General features: G+C 38.5%; 1 protein-coding gene across 2 annotated transcripts in view; it reads left to right on the top strand.

Moving 5' to 3' along the window:
• The window catches only part of YPEL1 (yippee like 1), a 33,947-nt gene extending 9,482 nt beyond the window's left edge, over positions 1–24,465 (top strand). The window contains exons 3-6 of one of the 2 annotated variants that reach the window (XR_002101903.1): positions 13,848–13,891; positions 18,094–18,202; positions 20,213–20,484; positions 22,452–24,465. Coding sequence is in view for 1 of the 2 variants with exons in the window: in XM_019539063.1 (XP_019394608.1) it covers positions 13,848–13,891; positions 18,094–18,202; positions 20,213–20,302 (243 nt within the window). In the remaining variant the exon portion in view is untranslated. Of the gene's footprint in view, positions 1–13,847; positions 13,892–18,093; positions 18,203–20,212 lie in introns of both variants that reach the window. The other variant, XM_019539063.1, reaches the window with a different exon arrangement.
• Positions 24,466–24,675: the final 210 nt, after the last annotated feature.

The raw sequence follows: 24,675 nt of genomic DNA, 5'->3' as shown, positions 1-24,675 counted from the left end.
AAAAAAAAAAATCAAACGCCTACTCCTAACTTATTTTAAGAAATATTTTTGTCCAGATCTGTGTGTTTGCATAGTGTATGTAGAGGCAATTATATAATGGCTCAAAAATATAGTTTTACTCTTGTATATTGTGTGCAGTAGAGTAAGGGGGTATGTGTATGTGTGTGGTGGCTGTTGGAGGGTGTTGGGTGTAGTGTTTTTTTTGGGAGGGTATGGGGACAATGGGGTGTGTGGGAGGGTGCCGGGGGGGATGTGGGGGGAGGCGGCTCCTCTGAGTCCCTGGAGTGTGCAAATGCCTGGAACTGCACATGGTGTCAGTGAGCAGGGCTGGCCCCGTGCGGGCATGTAGTGCACAACTCCCTCCCCAGCCACAGGTAGTAGCAGTGTGCAGGTCAGCCCCATAACATGCAGCTCCTGCCAAAGTCCCTGGTAACATGTGATGGCAGCATAGTATGCAACTCCTACAGTGTGTGGGGCCAAACCAACCTGGCCCAAAATTGCACAGCTCCCCATGCTCCTAGCGCCTTTCCCCCAGTGGGAGTTCTTGGCCCCAGCTAGGGGAGGGGGAGGGCCCTTATCTGAATTCCCCCTAAGCCACAGGGTGGCCAGGCAAAAACCTATGCCAGGCAGAGTCTCTAGTGGCCTCTAGCTGGGAGCGTGGTTGCTTAGCAACCACTGCTGCACCTGTTGCATGGAGGCTCCGTCTTGCACAGGGGCAGCCCAGCGCCGGGGCTTACAGGGGGGCCCCACAGGGCAGATGGAATTCCCTGGTGGGTCAGATGCAGCCCGCGGGCTATATTTTTGCCTGCCCCTGCTCTAAAGGTTGTTAATATAAACTAAACCAGCTTTCCTCAACAAGAAAAATTATTACTTATCTAGAACTAAAACTTGTGTTGCAATCTAGGACTTCTCTTAAGGAATTGTACCTTGACTGACATACAAATTATGCATGAATTGCAGAGATTAAAACATAAAAATTGTCATGTTCTGACAATTGTGCCTGATCACAGAACTATTACTACCCCCAAATCTAAACTAGTTAACTCTCGCTTTATTATTTCTAATACCTTGTTAAAGGTGATCCAAAAAAGGGTAGGGCTGATGTTTTGTTTTGTTTTGTTTTGTTTTTTGTGCTGTGAGAATGTTAAAAATGATTGGGGAATCTTGATCACCTCTTTCTTTTCCCATGTTCTGTACTAAATTGTCAAGGTGGCTTCTAAGTTTATCTTGAATACTAGAATTCATACAATTACAACTTTGCAAGAGAAGGGAATGGAAGCAGAGAAAAATAGTTTAATCATTAAATTCTCCTTCCCCTTTGGGACCTAGTTTAGCTTTAAACTCATTCAAGCAATTTCTCAAAAAAAAGTTCTTACAATAAAGATTATTCTCCCCTTTTTCCAGTTCAGGGTTATGTAATCAAAGTCCAGATGTTATAGCTTCCCTAGATTTTCTCATCAGAAATCGGGCACAAGACCTTGGATTCTAAATACAGCAGCTTCTAAACTGGTTTGTGGAGCTTCTTGGATTCGTAGTGGTGGCTCTTTTTTTAACAGAGAGAAAACACTGATCACAGTTAGAAAGGACAGAGTTTAACATTTTCTAAAGAAGTTAAATTGACTTGGTTGTCGCTGTTTCTAATATTGTAATACTTTCACAATGTAGTTGCTGCGGTAATGCTTTCTGGCTGGAAAATTGGCTGGAAGATGTTCTACACTAGGAGACAAACCCTTAACACAAGATTCTTTCTTTTTAAGGCAAGAGCATTCTTTTTCCTTCATAGGTAATCTTAAAATGGTGTAGACGGAACAAATATTTGGCTGTGGCCTGACCCAAAGCATATGAAATATGACTTTATATCTTAACTTAGACCATCTCTTGTTTGCTTGTTTGTTTTTTCCCTCTCTTCCATTTTTTTACTTGAAAGATGGTGCCCAAGCGAGTGTGGAACTTTGTAATAGGGGTGTAGGTTATAACCGTGTTGGTCTAAGGATGTAAGCAGAGAAGTTTCTTTGGGTGAATCTGATATCTTTTATTAGACCAACTTAAATAATTTTTTTCCCCCAACTATTTAAGTTGGTCTAATAAAAGATATCAAATTCACCCAAAGAACTTTGCCAAACTTTGTAACATAAAGTTGAGCCCTTTTTTTTTAATGTTTACCAACTAAACCTTTTTTTCCACAAAGTGTACAAGTATGCCATCAATCTTTTCCTTCTTCTCTAGCAAGAGCTCAACTAACAGTCTTCAGTGGAAGGTTGTGTCCTCCTTTGTGCCTTAAGCAGTCAACTGAAGCAGTTGCCAAGTAGGGCAGCAGTACTGAGTGATCCACCCCTTCAGTTTACTGCCAACAGTTCTGTTTGCGTGTTCTGGGCTGTGGCAGCATTCTCTTCCCTGCCTTTTAACCTATTCATGTAGACCTTTTTCTCCCTTTCAATCTGCCTCCTTCCTATAGCATGTATTTCTCTTTGGGAGGCATCTGGAAATAGCTAAACTATATTGTTTTCTGTTCTTTTACGCCATGCCTCTTTTGGCACCTTGACAGAAAGGTATTTGTCAGCTTCAGCTCTGAGGAGACCTTTCACTGATTGACCAAAACCCAGAAAAGCAGGGATAATCTTTGCAAAGCCAAGAAACTTTAATGTATAGATTTCAGCTGCCCTCTTTTCTAAGAGGAATATTCTTTTTTATTCACAAACAAGAAATCTGAGCTATCTGAGGGGAATTGCAAAGCTTTCTTCAGTTTATTTTTGCAGGTATGTGGGAGAGCAGATAACTCCTTTTTGCAGGTAACCTCTCTGCAAATCCAGACAAATTCAAGTTTACCAGCAATTGGTATGCAAATACATAGGCCAGAATACTTTAGTAGTCTGTTTTACAAAGTAATTTACATTGACTGTTTTTACCTCTAATTTTAATTTCTTCTGCCACCTTTAGAAGGACTGATTTAGCCAAAGCTTAATTACAATCTAAATTAAATCTGCTGTTTAATGCTGTGTGCATGCTAAGAGTAAAGATACTTCCTCTTAAGAAAAAAAATAGTACAAAGCCATGGGTATTGCTTGCCAAAAGAAACACCTCCATTTTTAAATTTTATTTTTTATATCTCTTGAAAATGTGAGGCTACAAAGGTATCCAGGCTATATGAGCAGCAAGTAAAAGTCTATTGGACAACAAAGGCCTGCTTCAGGTGTTGTAACTTTTGGATTATCTCAAAAGTTAAGAATTTGTTCCAAAGAAGGAAAAGAGTGCACTAACCCCAGCCAGTTTTTTTTAGCTGGTGCTATTGACATGTTGGGAGAGGGGCAGAACCTTCCCATCAGTGGAAATAATGGTCTTATGGTTAAAAATGATTTATTGGGACTTTGATATTCTACTGTCTAATGACACCAGTTTATCTGGGTGCTATTTAAAAACAAGAAAAAACTTTTTTCTGAAGAGTTTTTAGAAATGTAAAAGGATATTTTAGCTCGGCCAATGTACTTATGTACTTTGGGAGAGCACCCCAGAAAAGAACTGATACCTTGAATACTGATCAGTAATTCTTAGTGAGGTCTTTATGATGATCCCTTGTATTTATTTTTTTAAGTTCATGTGTATTTACATACAACATTGGCTTTATTGCTCCAGCAGGAGGTATTCAAAGCTGTTGTCCACTTTTCAGATATGTAAGGGGTAGGGAATATACTGTATCCACAAATGCGGTATGTGTGCAAGGAATACTAACCTAGTAACAAATAGATTGAGGAGAAGGATATGGAAGTACAAAGAAAATGATGCCTCAGTAGAACTCTGTTAAAATGGGTTCTTGAGGGAGAACCTTGGGAAGCCTGTGTGGTGTTCAAATGGAAATGTAAGAAGCTTCTTAAAGACAAACTGCTGAAAGGGTCATGCCCAATTGTAAATGTTTGGTTTGCTTTTGTTTTCCCATTTTTCTAGAGAGGAAGAAGCTGCTGGGGTAGCAGTAGATCCTCCCTGATTTAAAGGTGAGGATTTTCAAGAAAGGACTCTGTGAAAGCTGTTGTTCAGATAGAGGTGACTGACATGAAGTCTCAGTACTTCATCAGAACTTAACATTTGCTCAAGTTTTGTGTGGCTGATGGAAAGAGACTGAAAAAGCAGAATTGCTCTGAGCACATTTAAGATGCATCTTTGTTTCCTTTCTGAAGAGAAGAAATCAACAGGGCTACAATAAATTGTGATTTAGAGACTGTGTTAAAAGACACCCCCCCGCCCCCCCCTGAAAAAAAGGGCCAGCCAAACTGGTGGCTTACTTTGGGTCTCTGTAGTCACTCTGTCAAGATCAATAGGTTGATTGACCCTCCTGTTCAAGGAGCAGCAGTTGAATGCCCATATGTGAAGTGTTATTTAGCCACTAAAACCTTCACAAATTTTGTTTTCTTATTCAAAGCTTAATTATGCATTTAACCTCTTGCTATTGCATCAGATTGAAATAAATATAGCAAAACTGAGTTGGTTTTCTATCTATGTTGCCATTATTTTACACTTTGCCATTGCAAAGCATATCTGACCAATTGGGCAACTGTCCCTGCTATGCAAGGCAAAAAGACATGATGGTTACATGCACATTTTCAGGATTTTGTTTTGCTGCAAGAACCAAGCCATTTTAATTAACTCCATGTGAAGTTATTGCTTCTGATGATAGAGAAAATAGGGATCCCAGACCTTCTCCTGAAGAGTATGATGAATTCAGTTATTCCAAGGAATTAATATTTCTACCCTAATATGGTTCAGGAGGAAAAAAGTCTTTGTCATAAGTTAGAAGTCTGAGCAGTTTTAACCTAAATTATTTAGGAAGTCTTTTGTGTTCTTTGTCCTTAGCATTTTAGCTTGTGTATGTGGATTATTTCCAAATCTGTTATAGCGGACTCATTGTCCTCTACTTTTTTCTTCCCCCCTGCCGCAATGCTGCAACTTAGGCAGATGATTGTGTCCCTCCTCTAGCAGCTGTCCACCTCTCTTTGCACTGTAAAGAATAGCTGTCTACCTTGTGGGCAGCTAGGACTTTACTACCTATTGATAGAATCTAAAAGAACTGGCCTTTCACGTGACATAGAATACAATTTTCTGTTCCAGGTACTGCTCTTAAGGGCAACTGACCAGTTTGTGGGAGAGATCTGACTTTATCCCAAATCAACTTGAATTTAATCCACTATATGGGAAGCTTTTCTTATTTTATTAGGCAAACATTTACTTTTGGAATGTATCCAGTTGGTGTGTATCCCTCTTGAACTGCCTTAATGATCAGTTAGATGGCCTCCATGTAGTATTGAAAGAATAAAATCTAGTGAGGACTAGTGTGTAATCTTTTATAAGACAGACTGTTAGAAATTGTGGTTGGACCTCCAGGAAGGTGGTCTAGATAACTCTTCTAGAGGTACTTTCCAACCTTACTTCTCTGACTTTATGACCTAACATACACTTTCTTTTGCCTCGTAAATCGAATTACTCGAGGATGGATAGAATTCTTTGAGTATTTTTTTTCATTACGCTTGTGAAGTCCCAGGAGTATCTAATACTCTTATTGATGAAACTTGTATTTTATAACTTAGCATCAACATGGCTCTGGGGTCTAGTTCTGATTGCAAGGAAGGAGTTGACCACAAAAAATTTATGGGAGTGCAGATCAGCATAACTAGATATAAACTTCTCACCTAATGATTCTGTATAGGTTTGCTTGACAAGTTGGGAACATTGGTGCTAGCCATTCAAAAATATGGTACTTCTAGTGCCATTAATTTTTTAAAAATTTCCTTGTTATAGAATGTCAGAATCATTTATATGGTAGGTTTTGATCACTTTTAAAAGCATCTTTTATGGACCCTGCTCTCTGGTCACGTGGCCTTGTCTGATGTGCATTGTCTGTGGACCAACTGATACCTTAAAAGCTTTTAGCATCCACATCTAGCCGTTACACCTGCCTCAGAGGGTGAAAATAGAACGGTTTGCTTAACTGCAATTTCCTTTTCTCCTGGGCAAAAATAGCTTATCCTGATGCATCAATAGAGGCCATGTGACTTGGGAGTTCATCTCATACCTAATTCTACATTTGGAGAGCTTCACTTGCAGGTATGTACCTAGCTTTTGTTACAGTGAAAACACTCAGAACTGCTTTGGAAGTACTGTACTCTGTAGTCAGCATATTACAAAATAGATCAGCTAGCTGGAGAAAGCTGCTACAGTAGGCTTTAATACACTTAGTATTTTTTCCCCAATTTACTATTTAGTTGATATTTATTTTTTAGTGTGCATATTCTGGACCTTCCAAGTGTTCTGAAACATGGAAAGAGTACTACAGAATTGCTTCATGAAGCAGTAATTTTAGAGGATAAGACAGAGTTGATGTTCACAAAATATACCAGTTTTTACCAGTATTCTACAGTTGTTTAGCCATAATATAAACCACTGGCAAGTAGATTTGCAGTAAACTTACTTCAACACTCAACAGTAGATTTAAGAAATTTTCCAAAGCAAATATCCTACTATGGTGTCACTTTGGCATATTTTATCATAAATCTCTGTTGCTGTGTATTCATGCCACTTGTAGTCCATCTATTCTGAATAAGACAGATACTGGACTTATAAATGTAACTACAAGATATCCTGTTAGAATGGTTAAGTGCCATACATGCCATTGTATCTTGAAAGGGCCAGAAAAAATGTACTGCAGTCTTATAACCTGCAACAACTGATCAAGTATTTCCTGCTGTGAGTTTTCATCTAGTGGTCCCTTCTGGGTAATGATTCTTAATACCTAGGGTTCTGTTCTTTATTCTATAACTGAAATATCCTCTTTTCCACTAGCCTTGGGCAAATTACTTTATGTTGTACCTCAGCTTCCTAGCATTTAAAGTTGGTATATATTTGAAAATGAATAGCATAACATGAAGAAAAAAACTGGAATGCTGTGGTGGTAAAAAAATAAGATTGTTTCCATGTGCTCAGAGACCTTGTCTGCTTCTGGAACAGGAACCAAACCAGAATCTGTCTCCATCTGCAGTCACTGGATTCTGAAATCCAGAATAAGGTTATGGAGGTTAGGCAGATAATAGCATAGGATGACCTCTACATTATAGACTAAACTGTTAGCTTTATAAATTGTCACCTTGCCCTGAGTTTACTAGACTTCAGACTGACACAGCTAACCACCTCCTGTATTGCAAGTTGTCACAGACAATCTCATGGCAATACTATATCTAAATAAACAGCAGTGCTTACTTTCCTGAGTTCCTTATATTAGTAAAAGATAGTCAAGCAACAAGTTGCATTCTGGTTTTTTTGGCCCAGTGCTAACTAGGTTGTTCACAATGGCATTGATGCAGTCTTCTGTAGATCTCATATCTATTTCAAGAAAGCTGGTAATGCCATCAGGATTTATAAAAAATAAATACAAGGGGCAGATTTAATGAGGGAATGATATAAACTGTTCAAAATATGTGGAAAGAGGATGTGAAAGAGGCCATGAGATTTGGCTAAGTAGAGTCACATGGAAGCCCTGGTGAGAATTGTTGCTAGAGTGTTAAGGATGAAAACTAGATTGAAAGGGATTCTGGGAGGGAAGTAAAAGCAGTAATTGCACATGGATATTCAAGAAGCTTAATAGTTTGGTGATAGGATGGTACCCGTTTAAGTTGGGGGAGGGATTTTTGGAGGCCGGGGAGTATTAAACCATGGATCTTAAAAGAAAAGACCCAGAATGGGAAGGGTTGTCCAGTTAGGTTGACTGGAATAACTGAAATAGTGACTGGGTGTCTACTAGGTGTTAGTTTGTAGCTGGCTCCAGAGGTGAAGCATTTTAGCACCACTCTAGTAAGATTACAGTATTAGTGATGATGTATCTTCCAGATTAACTTTGTCAGTAGTGGAAGAGAAACCTTGCCTTGCCTTTCAATAAGGATGATAATGTAGAACATGAATGGGTAATGAGAGTGAATATATGCATCAGAATAGAAATTACTACATATGAGGTGAAGTAAAGGTTGGGGGAACCTGGATAACTTCCACCTCCAAAATACTGAAAGAAATAGCACATTGCATTTAAAAGTCTGCTAGCTAGGGTTTCTAATAATCCAATCAAAACAGGGTACTACTTTTAATTGGAAAATAGCAAATGTCCTTATTTAAGAAAGTGATCCAGGTAACTACAGATACTTTTTTTTTTTTAGTGTGACCTGAATAGCATGCAAGTCTTCAGAGCAAATTTTTGAAGGAAAGAAAAACTAAAGACTTGTTATGAGATGGAAAATAGGATAAAGTGGAAGATAAATTTTAATAAGGAGGCACCACATCACTTTAACCTGATACCTGATTTTTTTTTCTAGACAGATTTTCTGCATTTTTCTTTATCTGGACTTCAGTGAAGTATTTGATATGATATCACATGGGGAAACTTATTACTTATAGATAAGGAACTGTCCAATGAGGAGATTTGCACCAGGTCATAGCAGGATGGAAAGTTTTTGACTGTAGGAATGTTACTACTGGAGTTGGTAGTACTGATTAACAACTTTGGCAAGTGAAGTAGGAATGTGCTTATGATAATACCAAACTGGGAGGCAGTATTAATAGTCAAGGTTGAAATATTCTATAGGATGACTTGTTTTTACTTGAACTGAAGTAATAGAAATGGGATTAAATTTGATAGTGCAAAATATGAGTTTTATGAATAAAGGGATTAATAGCAAGACTTCTTACTATAAACTAAGAGTTAATTGGTTAGAATTGACAGAGCAATAGAAAGGTCTGGGAGTGTTAGTCTGTTAGGATAACTAAATTCTCAGTATGGGGTTGACATGAAAAAGACTAACGTGATTTTAGGATGCATTGAGTGGAGTATTTCCAGTAGAAGTAGGGAGGAATGAATGGGTGCATCTACACGTGCACCTAACTGCGAGGAACTGCTGGGACCTGACCCTACTGTACAGTAGCAATGCCAGTGTAGTTCTTGCCCACTGCAGTGCTGCCATGGCTTGTTGCCATGGCGATGTAGCATCTTCTGTAGACATGCCCAGTGTGCATTTTCTAGAGGTGTACCAATACATCAGTCCATATCATATCAGCACTGATTAAAAAGAAATTTGACATCATCAGCAATCAGCTTTTTTTGGCTGATGTGGCCAGTTTAATGGCACTGATTAAATGCTGTGTGCATACAGACAGCCGCAGCATGCATGCAGCTAGCCCAGCATCTTGGAGAGCAATGTCCAACTGGTAAGTCTGTTGGGGTGAAGGGGTGTGGGGAGCAGACTGAGGCTCCCGCAGTGAAGCAGGGAGTGGGGCTGCGGCAGGCACTGCCTGGGCAGGGCACAGGACAGAGCTGCAAATGGCTCGTCCAGGGCCAGTGGAGAGTGGCTCCTGCTGTTGCATGCACCCCCAGGTGGGGGGCATATGCCTCCTGGATCTGTGTGAAGGGTGAGAGCAGGCTGCTTCTGCCTGCTTCCAGGGCTGGGGGCAGCACCAGGCTCTTCCTCTCTTCTCCCCCCCACACCAATGAGCTGCTTGCAGCACTTTCCCCTGCTCTGACCTGCCCTGGCCGGGCAGCACCTGCCCCAGCCTCACTCCTTACCTCACCATGGGGTCCTCAATCAACCCCCTCCCCCAACTTACCAGCTGGATGCTGCTGTCCAAGGTGCCAGGTTTCACATAAGCAGTCTGCTCAGTATTGGCCAATATGGCTTGTTAATAATCAGTCATCGGTATTGCTCAAAGAAATCTGTATCTGTGCATCCCTAGTATCTGCTCCCCCCAAGCTTTGAGAGCTAATCTGGAATATAATGAGTGGAACAGGTGCAGAGATGGGCTACTAAGACAATCAAGGGAATGGAGAGCCCAAGAAGATACTTGGAGCTGTGCATGTTTAGTCAGTTTAAACCAAGCCTGAGTGTTGATATGATTCCTTTCTCCAAATATATCAGGGGGTGAACACTGGGGAGGGTGAAGAGCTATTAAACAACGTTGGCATAGGAGCAAATGGTTATAGACTTCAAGTAAATTTTGGACTGTGAATTAGAAGGGTTTTTTATTTGCTAAAGAGGGAAATATCAGCATAGTCTTCTGATTTAACTAGTTCTTAGGAATTAAGAAACAAAGATGTCCCTCCTCCCCCGTAATAAGTTTCTTCTTTACCCTGATCTCAATGAAGGCTGGGGGTCAGTTTGTGGCAGGAATAATATGGCATAATTGCCTGCAATTGCATGCAGCCTGGACTTAATGAGGTAGAAGAGGCCTTTCAGTCTCTGTTCTGTGCATATGGTATTTGTGCATTTCAAAGTATAAGGGCAGCTACATAAAAATAGAGAAAATAGTTCTGTACCTTGTAATAGTCCAACACCACACTGTTAAAATATCATGTTGTGCATTTTTCTTAGTTGCTTGTCGTGGTGGTTGGTGGGAGTAGACTTTGGCTTTGGTATTTTATTTGTGGAGACTTTTTGCACACACACAAAAAAAGGAGCAACTCACCTTCATGTTTCTCTTTGACTGGCATTCTGATTTACCAGTTGCATTCTAACTGAGTGTATGGAGAATAATTTTTATTCATGGCTGATACTGGCAGAAATGCTTGGTTGCTTTTAGGCTTGGTATAAGAATATGCAGTACTGTCGCCTTTTTCATTTCCTTTCTTGAAGTATGCAAAGGTGATTACTGTAGTTGGTTGTAACAGAGCTATGGAAAAATGCCTCATTTATAGTAATCGCATGCAATTTTGGAGGACTTTCATGACCAATGCCTCACTTTATATTTGGAAGATATAAAAATGTCAGGAATCATTGGGGGGGGGGGATCTCCAGAAATGTCACTGGCATAAAAAAATTCAGATTTATAAAATTTAAGGAAAATTCACATAACATGCTCTTGTGGAAAAGATGCAGTATGCTCAGGAGGTCCTTTAATATATTTTTATGCATAATGCTCTCAAACGTAGGCCTTTTAAAAATAAGTGTGTGTGTGTGTGTGTGTGTCAACATGGAGTGCTTCTAGAAATATGCCTATATGTGTATGTATATATAATAATATTGTGGCATATTTCTGGAAGCACTCCATGTTGACCAAAGTGTTCTCTCAGAAGCAATTGGCTCCTCAGTGGGCCTTTTGCCTCTAATTTCAGTAAGAGCAGAATTTAAATCAATGTGATAACTTTTAAACTCCTTGTTGATATGAAGAAAAAAATGTGTTGCTTTTCCACATAGGTCTTTTTCTGTCCTTTCCTTAAAGGGATTTATGTAGGGAAAATTGATCAATTAATGTTAAAATAACCTCTTTACAAAAGGTTAAGGATATTTGAGAAATTCTTTACAATATATGCTCTTGGTTTTGGGACACTTTTGAGAAATATGGAAGGTGTCTGATGTCGTTCATTTAGTAACTACTTTTTAGGATTACTTGCATTGTACTGAGACGGGTACCTTGTGTTGGGTTGCTGTGAAATAGTTATTTAAAAAATAAAAAATGGAAGTCCTATCTAATGATGCATTTTAAAAAAGCTGTTAAGTTGCATTGCTTTTTATTGCATCCAGAGTTTATTTAGGATCTCATGCTTATTCACTAGTTAGTAATACAGTATAGCACCTCTTTTTTTTTCATTCAATGCGCATGTAGTCTACTACTGCATACATCAAAGGGAGGTAATGAAGACATAGCTATAAGATGCACTTTATTTTAAAAAAAAATTGAAAAGGCTATAAAATAAAACTGAAAAGTTGTGACAATCTGTAGAAATGCTATATATATAGCTAATATACCAAAGGTTTAAGTGTTATTTTTGCAACCATAAGTTCCAGCCTTCTGTAGGTTACCACATAATTACATTATGAAATTATGGTTAAAAAAAAAAAATGTCCTGTAAGATGAGTATGTTAAGGGGAACAGCTTGGCGAATAGTCTGACAAATTTCACTAGTGCAGACAAAGCCCAAGTGGCAGAATGTTGTGGATTTTTTGTTTATGTGTATATGGCTCCTGTGTCAACTCTGATGGCCTCTATCTAGGAATGGCTGGGGAGGCAAATGGGTCTAGAGGTTTCTCTAGCATGCTTCGGCTTTTTTTTAATTTACCATTGGCAGCAGTGAGGCATTTCATTTTGAACCCAGTGTTGTGCATGGCCCTAATTTAGCCCAGCTTTGGGATCCTAACTAAAATCGTGATTCGGTTCTCTTCACAGAACAGGTAGATAGCTTGACTAACTGGCAGCTTATGCATTACTTTTAATATTGGCAAGTGGGGGAAGGGGTGGAAAGGAAAATAGCAAGAAACTAAATTATGTTTTTAGAATATTAACTTTATAATGCATCTTTTATTGTCTGATGTAAGAAAAGTTTTTGTAATGGTATAAATTTTTTGTACGGCCTTCCTAGAACTTTATCCAGTTGCTGTGATTTGGGTCCCTTGTGCCCTTTAGCTTTCTTTTGGTTTGAGTAACTGCAGCACTCTCTTCTTGGTGCTTCTGAACACTTAAATACATGGTTTTTCTTGTGCTTCTTCAAACACATGGAACATTTTGCCTCTGTTTCTGCCAAATTTTCCCCTACCCAAGTTCGTACATTTCAGCCTCTCTCTCCTCACTTTCTCCTCCCCCAATCTTTCAGGTTATGAGTTTTGTGGTTTGTTTCTTTTTAAGACCCAGACCTAATATCTGCGTCCTCTTGGGTGATTTTTTTTTTTTTCCCAATCTTTGAACTGCAGCCTTGGGAGAGAAGTCAGAGAACAGATTTAACGTAGTCTGGGGCTACCCCACTTTCCCAGAGTGCTTCCATTTGAATGGGCACCACCAAGATGCAACAAACTTCTGTTGTCTTTGCTTGATCTAGGAAATGAGTGAAAACAGGTGATGCAGGACTGATGACATGTGGCTGATTCCACACATACTGAGGCATTTTATAAAACAGCTGTATTACAAACTCGGCCAGAATTTCAGAAAACCAATTTTGCAAAATGTAATAGTCTTACACTTTTTTAAGACCCAATCACTTGTAAGGTTTTTTTTTCCCCTCCTCCCTGTCAACAGCAAATGGAAATAGCCTAAAAAAACACTAACTTTTTGCAGTAGCATTCTTCACAAGTTTCTTCCATCCCGCCCTGTTTTCCTTCAGCCAGTTTCAAACAATGGAAAATAGTGGAGTATAGGATCTGAAAGAGACTCCTACAACTCAGACAGAAGCATTTTATTTTCAGTTGAACAGAAGTGTACCAAATGCAGTGGTCATCTTCCATTCATTAATTTTTTTTTCTAATTTCAACTTTTTTGGCAACCTTATTCAACTTACAGGAACATTTCTGTTTTGTAATGAAATCGCAGCATTACATACTCAACACAGAGCAAAAACACCTGGAGTTGTTTCTACATTGCAGTCTATCTGATTTGCAGTCATGTCTCAACTGGCCTTGTACATTCACACCTACCATGCTGTCATATGTTTCTGTCTCCATATCACAAGAAAATGGACTGCTATCTGATTCTGCATCACTGAAGACACGTCTACAGAGTAGCTCCAGAAGTATGCAAGATCAGAGCAATGCATCTTGGGCAGTCGCAAAGTAAGCTGTGAGGAACATGGATGAGACTGTTTGTTCCCTGTGTATGATACAAAAAAGCATGCTGTACCACTTGAGGAAATGCAGCCATGTGGTGTTTTGAGCACAAATCCAACTAAGAGGCAACCCTGTTACCAGTTGATTTACAGATGTGGCTAAAAGTTTGTGAGGATGGGACCTTATTGAAAAGTAACTTTTGTATAAAATTTCATTTCTAGTATTCCTTTCTTGACACTGTCATACTTGTATATGCTATGTGTCCTAACATTGCTTTTCTTTTTCTTTTCTTCTATGCAGTCTTTTCAGGGAAGCCAGGGACGAGCCTACCTCTTCAATTCTGTGTAAGTATAGCTATAATCATACATGCAGTTTCTGTGAATTATCTCTGTCTTTGGTATGTGCTGCAAATGGGCAAGGTACTCCACAATTATAGCTGATGCAACTTACTCCAGGCTTTTGGCTTATCAATAGGTTCTGTTGGTGAATATAAATGGTTTTGGGATAACTATGGCTTTTATAAGGGAATATTATGACTGCATAGCTTGAGGTAGACTAAATTTCTTTTACAAAAATTTTAAGCAGAAGGCAGGGCAGAGGTGCATCTTAAACAGACTAATTCAGATATGCATAAATGTTCGTAAACAGCAGCTTACTTCACAGCAGATGCCATGAAAGAAACTGCAGAGAGCAGGCATTCTAATGCAGTGATTTAAATACAAAAGATAAGGGAAAGGAGAAGGAACAATGCTGAAGGGGGGGAAAGGTGTGGGGGGAACCTGTAAACCCATAGGAACATGCAAATTCTAAAAAGCTAATCTAGGTAATGGGATAAAAAATCATAGTCTCTGTTTAGATCATACTTAACACAGTCCAGTCTGTGGATGTTTTCTTGTTCTGCAGCTTCTCATTCAAGATTTTTTAAAGTTGTGTTTTGTTTTTTTTTTGTTTTTGTGGTTTTTTTTTTTCTTTTTAGTTTAAGAATGGTTACTCCTAGGGTAGTGATGGAATAGCCAGTGATGTTAGTGCTCTGCCACATGCTTTTGTGCATTTCTGGACTTAATTTCAGAATGGTGTCTATTCGTTCTTTCATGTAGGGGTCACCCACCCTATCTGTCCATTACAAACAGTGGGGGTATAGTAAACGGGTGATTGCTGATATGATGTTGGTAGTGGTAAATGAACCCTAGATGTTATAAGCAGTGTTGTTTGGCCCAGTGATGATGCGTTTTGTGTTGATGAGGAGGCATAACTGATATCTGGGCTTGTTGCAAGACCTGGTGCCTTGATGAAAATAGGAGCTAGGTAGTCTGTTGCTGAAGAAACAATGAGGTGAGGCAGGGGATGTTGCCTGTAGGTCAGGACAGGCTTGTCCCCTAAGACTGCCTTGAGATTTAATATAGGTAATCTTGTCATTTGCTGAAAGATTTTTGGTTTTACAAGGGTCAGTCGGAGTAATGACTCCTATTTTTCCACCCCCCCAGCTGAGTATTACTGGAAAATATTAAATTTGCACAGAAAATGTATACATCATTGCTAAACACACAGCTGTTTTGACTGTCTCTTTCTCTGCCAATGGCTTTTTTTCCACTGGTGAACAAGGGCATGTATCTTGACACTGAAAAGTCCTTGCATTTGTTGCACGGCCACTGTCCCATAGCCTTCATTTGCTGCCATAATCCCCAAAATGTGGCCTTCAGTCCATCCTTCATCCTCTGGACTGTATAGAGGATAAGACATCACAGTCCATCCAAATGCTGAGGTTGTCTGTTGTGCATAAGATGGTGTGTGGGCCAAGCATTGTCATGCAGAAGCAGTACTTAAGTATTCAGCTTTTCATTTTCTTCAGTGTTTGGATGTTAGACCTCTGAATTTTACTCTTCTTACCACTTTAGGCAAGCGGTCAAGAAAAACAACCTCCTATGTCTATGGCTTGCTTAGGAGATTTAAAAAAAAAAATTGGAGTCGTTACTTTCTGACTGATCCTTGTATTTTAGACTTCTAATTGTACACATCTAATTCCAACTCAGTTTAGGCAAATGAAGCTACACTGGGTTATTCCAGGAAATGTTGTGAAACTGGAAAGGAAAGTAAATTACACTGTTGACAACAACACTATTCCAGAGGAAGAATCTTTAGCATGACCGTTGCGTTCATGTTTTCTCAGGTTAATTTTTAGTAAGTAGAAAGTTTTAATGCCCTTGAACGAGCTACAAGAAGTCATGCTATAGGTGAGTATAATTATAGGCTAGCATAATTAAGATGAGATTAAAGGATCCAACTGTTGTTTTCTAAAATTCTGTTTACGTGTAGTTGTTGTTATATGAAGAATCGGAGCTCATTTTGTAGTAAAAGTACTACAGCTTTAGGTAGTTGAACAAAGCAAAAATAGCAAGAATCTGTTCTTGTGTAACCATATCAGTTAAACTGTGTTGCCAAGTTTTCCTAGGTTTATTACATAAGTTTTTGTCCAGTCTAAACCTTGTTCTGGAACATACTCAGTGTTTTAGTGCAATGGTTTTCAACCTCATTGGACCCAAGCTACTCCCCCTTTAGACTAAAGGAAAATGGAAGTTCTTAGCTTTGACTACTTTCTTGACTGGAAAAATACTAGAACAGTTCTTCTCTTGCAAAGAACTCGATCTATAACAGATTAGAAAATTTTTTGGCACCATGGATCCAATTTGAAATCTCTGGGTTGATCTTGTGAAGCATGTGTGAGCGTTGGCACACAATATTGTGTGGCACCCTTAATACTACTTCATGGCACCCTGGTTGAGGAATCACTAGGTTAATATATACTAAATAGTCCAAGTTTTTTCTTTTAATACTCACTGTGTGGTAGTATAGTAACATATGGTTGTTTTTGTCAGTCCAAAGTAATTGGTAATGTTGGCTAATTATCCATATTCAATATTTAGCCATATTTTTAACTTAGGATATTGACCCTACCAAGTATGACAGAAGGGACCTAAGCAGGTCATCAAGTCCGACCCCCTGCCGTGGCAGGAAAGGATGCTGGGGTCAAACAACCCCAGCTAGGTGATTGTCTAGCCTCCTTTTGAAGACCCCCAGGGTAGGGGTGAGCACCACTTCCCTTGGAACTTGGTTCCAGCTCTTAGCCGATCTGACTGTGAAGTAGCGCCTCCTGATGTCTAGCCAGAATCTACTCTCGATCAATTTATGACCATTGTTCCTTGTTACTCCCGGTAGTGCTCAGGGCAACAGGGACTCTCCCGTTGCCTGCTGGTGCCCCTTGGCAAGTTTATAGGCAAGTCCATGTCATTTATGGATAAATAACACTGTCTTACTATTTTGTGCATGTTATGTGAAGACACAAAAAGAATCATTCTTGATATTTTTAAAGATGAAATACTACCATACATTGCAATAATACAGCTAAATGCTTAAGGTGCAACATCCTACAGGTTTTTTCTGTTTGTTTCTGCTGCTAACTTGGAGCATTGAACTTGAATAGTCTGCCAAGCACCTACCACATGACTGTGGCCTGCATAAGAGTCTGCTATGCATTTGGCAAATGCTGTACAGCACACTAGAAACCCAGCCTTGAAAAGTGTATATGAAGTCTTACTCCCTGTCCCCATGAAGACAAAGAAAATTCAGCAAATAGCTATGCAGAATTGCTGAGGTGCAACTCTTTGAGGAGCCTTTTTGTTCATGTGCTCAATCTGAGTGGAAAAGTAGCACTCTGAAGTAAAACCTGCAGCTGAATGGCTAATCCTTAATTTCCTGTGAATTAAGGACACTGTGGACATGCCCCCCCCCCCCAACTAATGATTTGGGTTTTGCCGTAGCTTTTTTTACAGGGATGAATTGGTAGTAGCAAATTTTTATATATAGAAATTTACTCTGTGTGTGTGTGTGGCCACTGGAAATGGTCAATTATGCTTTAATTGGCCAAATTTCTCCTAGACAAGTTACCAGGACTTCTGCCAGGACTCAAATGTACTGATAAATAAGGTGATAGTGATAAAGTTATCTTGGTAAAGAACCTGATTTTTAACCTATTGACAATCCAAGTTAAATGACCTAAAATTTTCTAAGATCTTTTCTACATTGGTAATTAGTTTTTCATTTCAGCTGTTGGCATTGCTGCTCTGGTCCAGAATACTTGGGTAGAAGAAAAAGGTAGCAATTTGTGCTAATGGAAACAATTCTCAATATAGAGAAGGCTTTAAATCAGAAGATGCCTGACATTTAATTTGCATAGTTAAATAACTTTTTATTTACCTTGCATTGCTGTTTCAGGGCATAGGTGAGAGCTTGTTCCATGCTACAAATGCCAGTGTGTTTCACCTGTGAAATAAAAAACAAGATTCAGTTATCCCCTTCCTGTCTCTTCAATTTAGTGTGATATTAGAAATTAGCTGAGCAGTATTTGACTAGAAGTAGCATATCCTGGAGACTTTAAATAATTTAAGGAAAACTCAGGGTTAATCTCCAGGAAAATAGAACTTTTTTGTTGTTCCATCAGCATTCACCTATGTTAACGATGAAGTGCCATTATCTATGTTCTTTGTTGCAGAGTGAATGTGGGCTGTGGTCCAGCAGAGGAGAGAGTACTTCTGACAGGTTTACATGCTGTAGCAGATATCTATTGTGAAAACTGTAAGACTACTCTTGGATGGAAATATGTAAGTATTTAGTATGTGTTTATTAATTTTTATCAAACATTTAACAAATTATATTAGTGGTATTATTAATACAAATAATCTGCAAGGATATTACAGAATGATTGTTTAGAATACTATATAATATTAAAAATGCATTCCTTTATTCAGCAACCTTTTATGTTTTTAAGGAAGGTAATAAAAATTAATCAATTTGGAGTTATCTTTAAGATTTTCAAGCAGTTATTTTATATTATTAGATTGAACGACTCTTAATTTATTACGTTCACATCCATCCGAACAAATCTTCTGCATCTGTCACTAGGTGCATGTATAATAATTTTTAACAAAAATAAAACTGCTGCTTGAATGTTGTGGCAGGATCAAGATATTTCCAAACTAAACTTTGTGGCTGACAAGTTATCCATGCTACTAATGTGCAATGGATCTGGCACTTTGAAGAAAAATTGTACTTTTTTAGTGGACCTCTTTCCACTTCCACTTGTAGCATACTTTCTGGTTCAGTGATGTTTCAGAATCTTCTGGAAAGCAGTTGGGGCCACAAGTTCCCTCTTATGGCAATAAACCTTCGGGGTAAGATGGTTAATATACTGTAGCTTCTACCATTTCATTTTCTTTCTTTCCACTATTAGCTGTGGAAATAGGAACTTTGTCCTTAGTCTTGTGTATTACCACTTCCCCCGCAGTCATAGAATTATAGAAAATTAGGGTTGGAAAGGACCTCAGGAGATCACTTAGTCCAACCCCCTGCTCCAAGCAGAACCATCCCCAACTACCATATTTTACTACGTACAAGTTGACGTGGTATACAAGTCGACCCCATAAACTTCCCTTGCTGCATCTTAACCATCACTCCTCGTTCTGTCGTTTATCACAACTGAGAACAGCCCAGCCCCGTCCTCTTTGGAACCACCCTTCAGGTAGTTAAAAGTTGCTATCAAATTCTCCTTCCCACCGCCCCAGTTGGCTCTAGCTCATGGGGCTTTCCTCTGTGCTGCATGAGCGCAGGAGCCCACCAGCAATAGATGCAGCCTGGTGGGGGCTGTTCTTCTTCCTGCAATGTGCATTGTTGGTCCTGCTGAGAACAAGTGCCCTGAGTAACCCCACCTACTACTGCTGCTTCCTGCTGGGGCTGCATGCCAGGCCTGTGCTCCCGCCCAGCTGCAGGTCTGCCTCCGCCCTGCTCTTGCTGCTTCCCTGGTGTCCCGCTGACATCAGGCAGCAGGTAGGGAAGTCAAGCAGGTCCCAGGTGGCTGGAGCAGCAGCAGCTCTGCCCAGAAGCTGTATGTTGGCCAAGCCCTTCCACCCTGATGGTGGGAGTGAGGCACAGTAGGGTATGTTGAGTGGGGTGGGGACAGGGATGTACCTGGGCATCTCTCTCCCATCTTCATAGGTGGAAGGGCTGGGCAGGGTACAACTTGTTGGTTGGGGGCTGGGTGCTGGATCCAACCCACAGGCTGTATTTTGCCCGCACCTGTTGTAGGGTTATGATGTCTCTTGATGCATGACACGGTTTGAAGAACTAAAGTTTTTAGTTTGAGATGGAGGATCTGATAAGTTTAAAAGTACAAAAAGGGCTGTTGGAAAAGAGTTTATCATCTCCTTTTAGCTTCATCTCGTCCTGTACCCCACAGAACGTATCTTAAATTGCATGGTTAGATTGGATACTGGATTCACAGATTATTGAGAGGTGGTAGAATCTCCATTATTGCAAGTTTTTAAGTGTAGTTTTTAAGATGAACTCTTGGTTGGGAGAGGTAGATAGGAATGATGCTTTCTTGAACGAGGGCGTTTAGACTCGGTGTTGTCTTTAGGTCCTATCCAGCCCTATTTTTCTGCTATTCATGCATCTCCTGCCTCCAGCAAGAAAGGGAACACATGCATAATCAAAAACTAGTGTAAAGCTTTAATAGGTATTACATTTTTTTTAAATGCGTGTCATTTGATGAAAAACCTTGTTAGAGCCTTAGCTCAGTATTTTTTTAATATATGTATATATTTGTTTTTATCTAGGAACATGCTTTTGAAAGCAGTCAGAAGTACAAAGAAGGAAAATTTATAATTGAACTTGCCCACATGATCAAAGACAATGGTTGGGAGTGATTTCCCACGCCTCTCACACACTCTGGACAATATTCTGTGGAACATGCTTTATAAAGACTAATGCAAAGTAAAGGAGGATTCTGGCTGAGATGGCTCTGAAAATATCGCTGAACTTTGAAACCTCACAAATGAGTAGTGTAGTTTGTGGCTCTTTCAGGCCATGTTTGCCTTTTTCTCCTTGTGTAAGTTCCCTCTTTTTGTATATGTACTCTTGTGTGAGCAGTTGTTTTGGAACATTTTGGATGACCTTTTTCTAAACTCTCTGATTAGAGAAACTATTAGTTAATTGCAGATGGATTTTACTGGTTGGTATCTATCTTTTTACCTACGCCTTTAATGCTACCTTCTGCTGTGCATGCTTCTTGCCTAAACACCTACACTCCAATGCTATGGAAGATCTGTATGAGCAGTCCTAAAGAATGTATAGGATGGGGGTGTCTTTTTATATGTAGCAACTTCTGATGTCTTTTGGAAGTGAAGGGGATGCAGTATTGTAGTTTCATGAATTTCTTTTTAAAATTTGGGAGTACAAAAACCTGTGTACGTTTTGTAAGGAAACTGATTATAGGTACAGTGCCCACTTAGAAATCTTTCAGTTGCACTGATTGAATGTATAAGATCTTAAATTTTGTTAGGAATACATCGATATGTTGATATAATTAGTGCAAATAACTTGCAAGAACATTAGGGAATGATACTGTAATTGTAATCAAAATACATTCCTTATTCTGCAACCTTTTTTATCTTTAGGGAAGGAGAAAAAATAATAGCCTGCAAGATCAAAGGGCACAAAAATGTACATGTCTTTCACTTGCTACCAAATTATTTTTTGCACTGTACCTTTAACAGTAACAGGGAGCTATGCATCATTGAAGTTGTATGGCTGGTTCCATGTAGCTGCATAGCCTAATGCACTGGACAAAGAGGTTGATATATTTAAAAAAAACAACTCCTTAAAATATCCTACTGTCATTTACATTTGAACAAGAATAGATATTTTTGTGGGAAAAAGGCCATGGCCTATGAGAGAGAAATGGGGGTTAATGGGAGGGTAGGAAAGTAAAGAATGAAAGTTGATTTCACTTATTCATAAAATAGAATAGCAAGATAATTTTTTTTTTTTTTTTTAAGTATAAAGAAAGAAAAAGGGGGTTACTTGGTTTGCTGGATAAATCACCCCCAAAGACATTTTTGTAATAAAGTTTTATATAAAAATGTGTTTTCTTTCTGTGTTGTTTTTTTTTTTGGTTGGTTGGTTTTTTCTGGTTCTTCCAGCTACTTCTTAACTGGAGTGACTTGGAGAGAAACTTCTATAGATGTGTATACACAATATTAATTATTGGGATATGTGTATACACTTTCAGTGTCTTTATAAAATACTTTGTTCTGAGAGAGGAACTTTTGAACTTGGGCTCCCTTAATTCTTGAGAATAAAGTGGTTGGGTAAATCTTTAACACTACATAAGTACTATGACATAATTAATAATATGAAAGCCTTGCAATACAAAGTAATTCCTTTTAGTAACATTTTAACTTGGCATCTATGAAGTCTAGTAATATGTGCCATTGCTGCTGCTGCTGTTACGTTCTGGAAAATCTCTCATAGGCTTTCAGAATTCTCCTGCACTTTACAGTTCTGTGTCATTCATTTAAAAAGTATGCCAATGGGTAAGAGCAATATAGATCTTTAGAGAGAGCTTTTAATTTTCTTTTTTGGGAGGAGGGAAAATCCTCCCAGCTATAAAAGTTTTTTCTATGATGCAGGCTGGCTAAACTGCACATCAGAAATCTACAGAACTCAATGTTTAACGAAACAAAAGTAATTAAAACTTTTGGCCAAAGAACTAAGTCCAATTTGGATTTTAAAGGTGACTGCATGGTTTTCCATGTTGAAGAATATGATCAGACAAGAGATTCCTCTATGACTAAAACTCATTGATGAAAGAAGGGTTTTTGCTCATCTTTGCCCCTTTCAACTTGGAATCTCTTTTTACTATTTTCTTCTATTACAGTGCCAGTGAGGAAAGTACTGGCACAGTCATAACAAGGAAATGGAGATGGTATTGGTATGAATGTCTAATTAATTGTAATGTCTATAGACATCTTTATGGGTATCAACAAGTTTATCTCTCTTTCTCTTCTCCCCCAGCTATAGACTTGTAAAGCAGTACACTAAGTTGAAGAAAAGAAAAATAACTATTTTTTTTTTCACTATAAAAGAGACCACACATTTAAGGTTAGCTGTTCTTTTAAAGAAAGAGAGAAAAATATCATTGCTACTTTACTTTAAATAGCAAAGCTGGATGTCTCTTGTTAGTGAGCTAATAGAAGACTAATTATTATTTAGGACCTCAACCTCTTTCTTCAGTGCATTATTTATATTTCATACTGGAAACTTTCACCAAAACCTTTATTAATCTCAATGCCAAAGGTTGAAATTTCATGCAGTGCTTAACACCTAGAACTTTAAACTATTGGCATAAGGAGTTATTATAAATTATATGTGATGTTTAGGGCTTTTAAGAGAACCAAATAAAGCAATATGCTTGAGTCTTGTGCGGGAAGGGGGATGGAATCATAGAAAAGAGGACCTATAAGATCATCAAGTCCGGTCCCCAGCCGTGATGGAAAAGAGAAGCTATACCTAATACAGAATTACTTCTATGTAATATTTTTTCTGTTCAATCTGATACCTGGGAATAATAGAAATGTTTGTTACTGTTTGATAGAAGAAACTGGTTTTTAAACAGTTCTGCCCTTGTAAGATATGAAGCATTTCAGTTAGTGGTTTTGGTGAAAGTTGAATCCAGATATTAATGGCTGCTGGTTGATGTAAAGAGGTCAGTCTGGTCACTGAACCTTCCAGTAGCACATTTAAAAATAAAAAACAGGAAAAACAAACATTTACTTGAAAAGAATTTTGAAAAGCATTTTCCCTCTCACCAGTTCTTTGTAATATATTAAGATTATATTTAAAGATTTTGTGTGTTCGTTCTGGGCAAGTTTACTTCCCCTCCAACTTGAGCACTTTTGTTACTTGTACTGATTATTTTTATTGTTGGTCTTAACAATTATTTTGTTTTGTTTTGTTTTTTATTATAAACTGTAACAAAAAGCTTTTGTGAACTTTTGTGTTTCATGCTGGCTCTTTTCTAGGACCAAATGAACTGACTATGAGCTGGCTGTTTGGAAAGATATGTTCATTGGGATACATAGGAATGTGCTAGCAAAATGTACATGTATTAAAAGGTCTTTCGTTCGAACCTCTAAAGCCATGCATCTCCTAAACAAATGAGCATCGTAATTTGACATTCTTTTTTTGTAATCCGGTGATTCTTCATTGTCTAGGCCCTAAATAATGATTGTAACACAGTTGTTATAGAGTTAATATACTTTAAATGCCAGGTTTCTTTCTTTGCCTGATTACTATAGAAACATTTTTAACTCCATGAAAGGCAGTGCTGTCATTTACAGTACATTGTTTCAAAAGTTAATGTAAACTGGCTATAGAATTAAGGAGGGTTTGCTGATTGATGCATCAGCTCATCCATATTTTGCTATATATGTGGATTTACTTTACTGTGTTGCCATTTTAATATACAGTATTTTATTACCATCTTAACAGCCTGTAATGTTTGCTCATTAGCTTTACTTGCTGTTAAAGAGGCCAGAATGTGTGAACTTTTTTATTTATACCTAAACCACACCGCAATGTAGATTTGAATTATACCACTGCACTAATGAAGTCTTGATGCCCTACTGCAACCTAAATACTTGACAAATTAAAAAAAAAAAAAAAAAAAAAGGCCAACTTCTCTGTGAACGGCTTAATTTTGCATGCAGCTAACTTTAGCAACCTGTGGACAACCCATTTTAAACTTTGGGGTTTTTTAATTAATCAAAGTTGTTTTGCTCTTTTATGAAGAGATGATCATGTACTTGGATTGTAACAGCATCTGTATTTGGACTGAGATGCATAAATAGCCACAGAGAGACTTGAACATATGCATTGTATGCTAATGGTGAAGAATGAAGGGAAAATGTCAAATTGTTAAGCATGGATACTGCTGTAGTTCATCCAGCACTACTGTGGCCCAACCAGCAGTATAAAACATCTATTGTGTAGGAATAGGCATTTCAGAGGTTTGTTGTTTTTTTTGTTTGTTTGTTTGGTTTTTTTAAAGGACTGTTACAATTAATTTAAGGCCTAAGCTGGAGTCATAAATGAGAATTGAGTTGTCTCATTGTTTCTTAAACACTTTAAAATGCTTTCATTTACAGATGACATGGCTGCTTTGCTGTTTTGTCCTAGCAATACTGTACCATAATTTGTTGTTTCATTATATTGTATCTATTGGAGGTATCACAATAAA

Source organism: Crocodylus porosus, unplaced genomic scaffold (genome assembly GCF_001723895.1).
Source record: "Crocodylus porosus isolate Cpor-Errol unplaced genomic scaffold, CroPor_comp1, whole genome shotgun sequence".
Lineage (NCBI taxonomy): Eukaryota > Metazoa > Chordata > Crocodylia > Crocodylidae > Crocodylus > Crocodylus porosus.
This window is presented reverse-complemented; position numbering and strand designations above follow the sequence as displayed.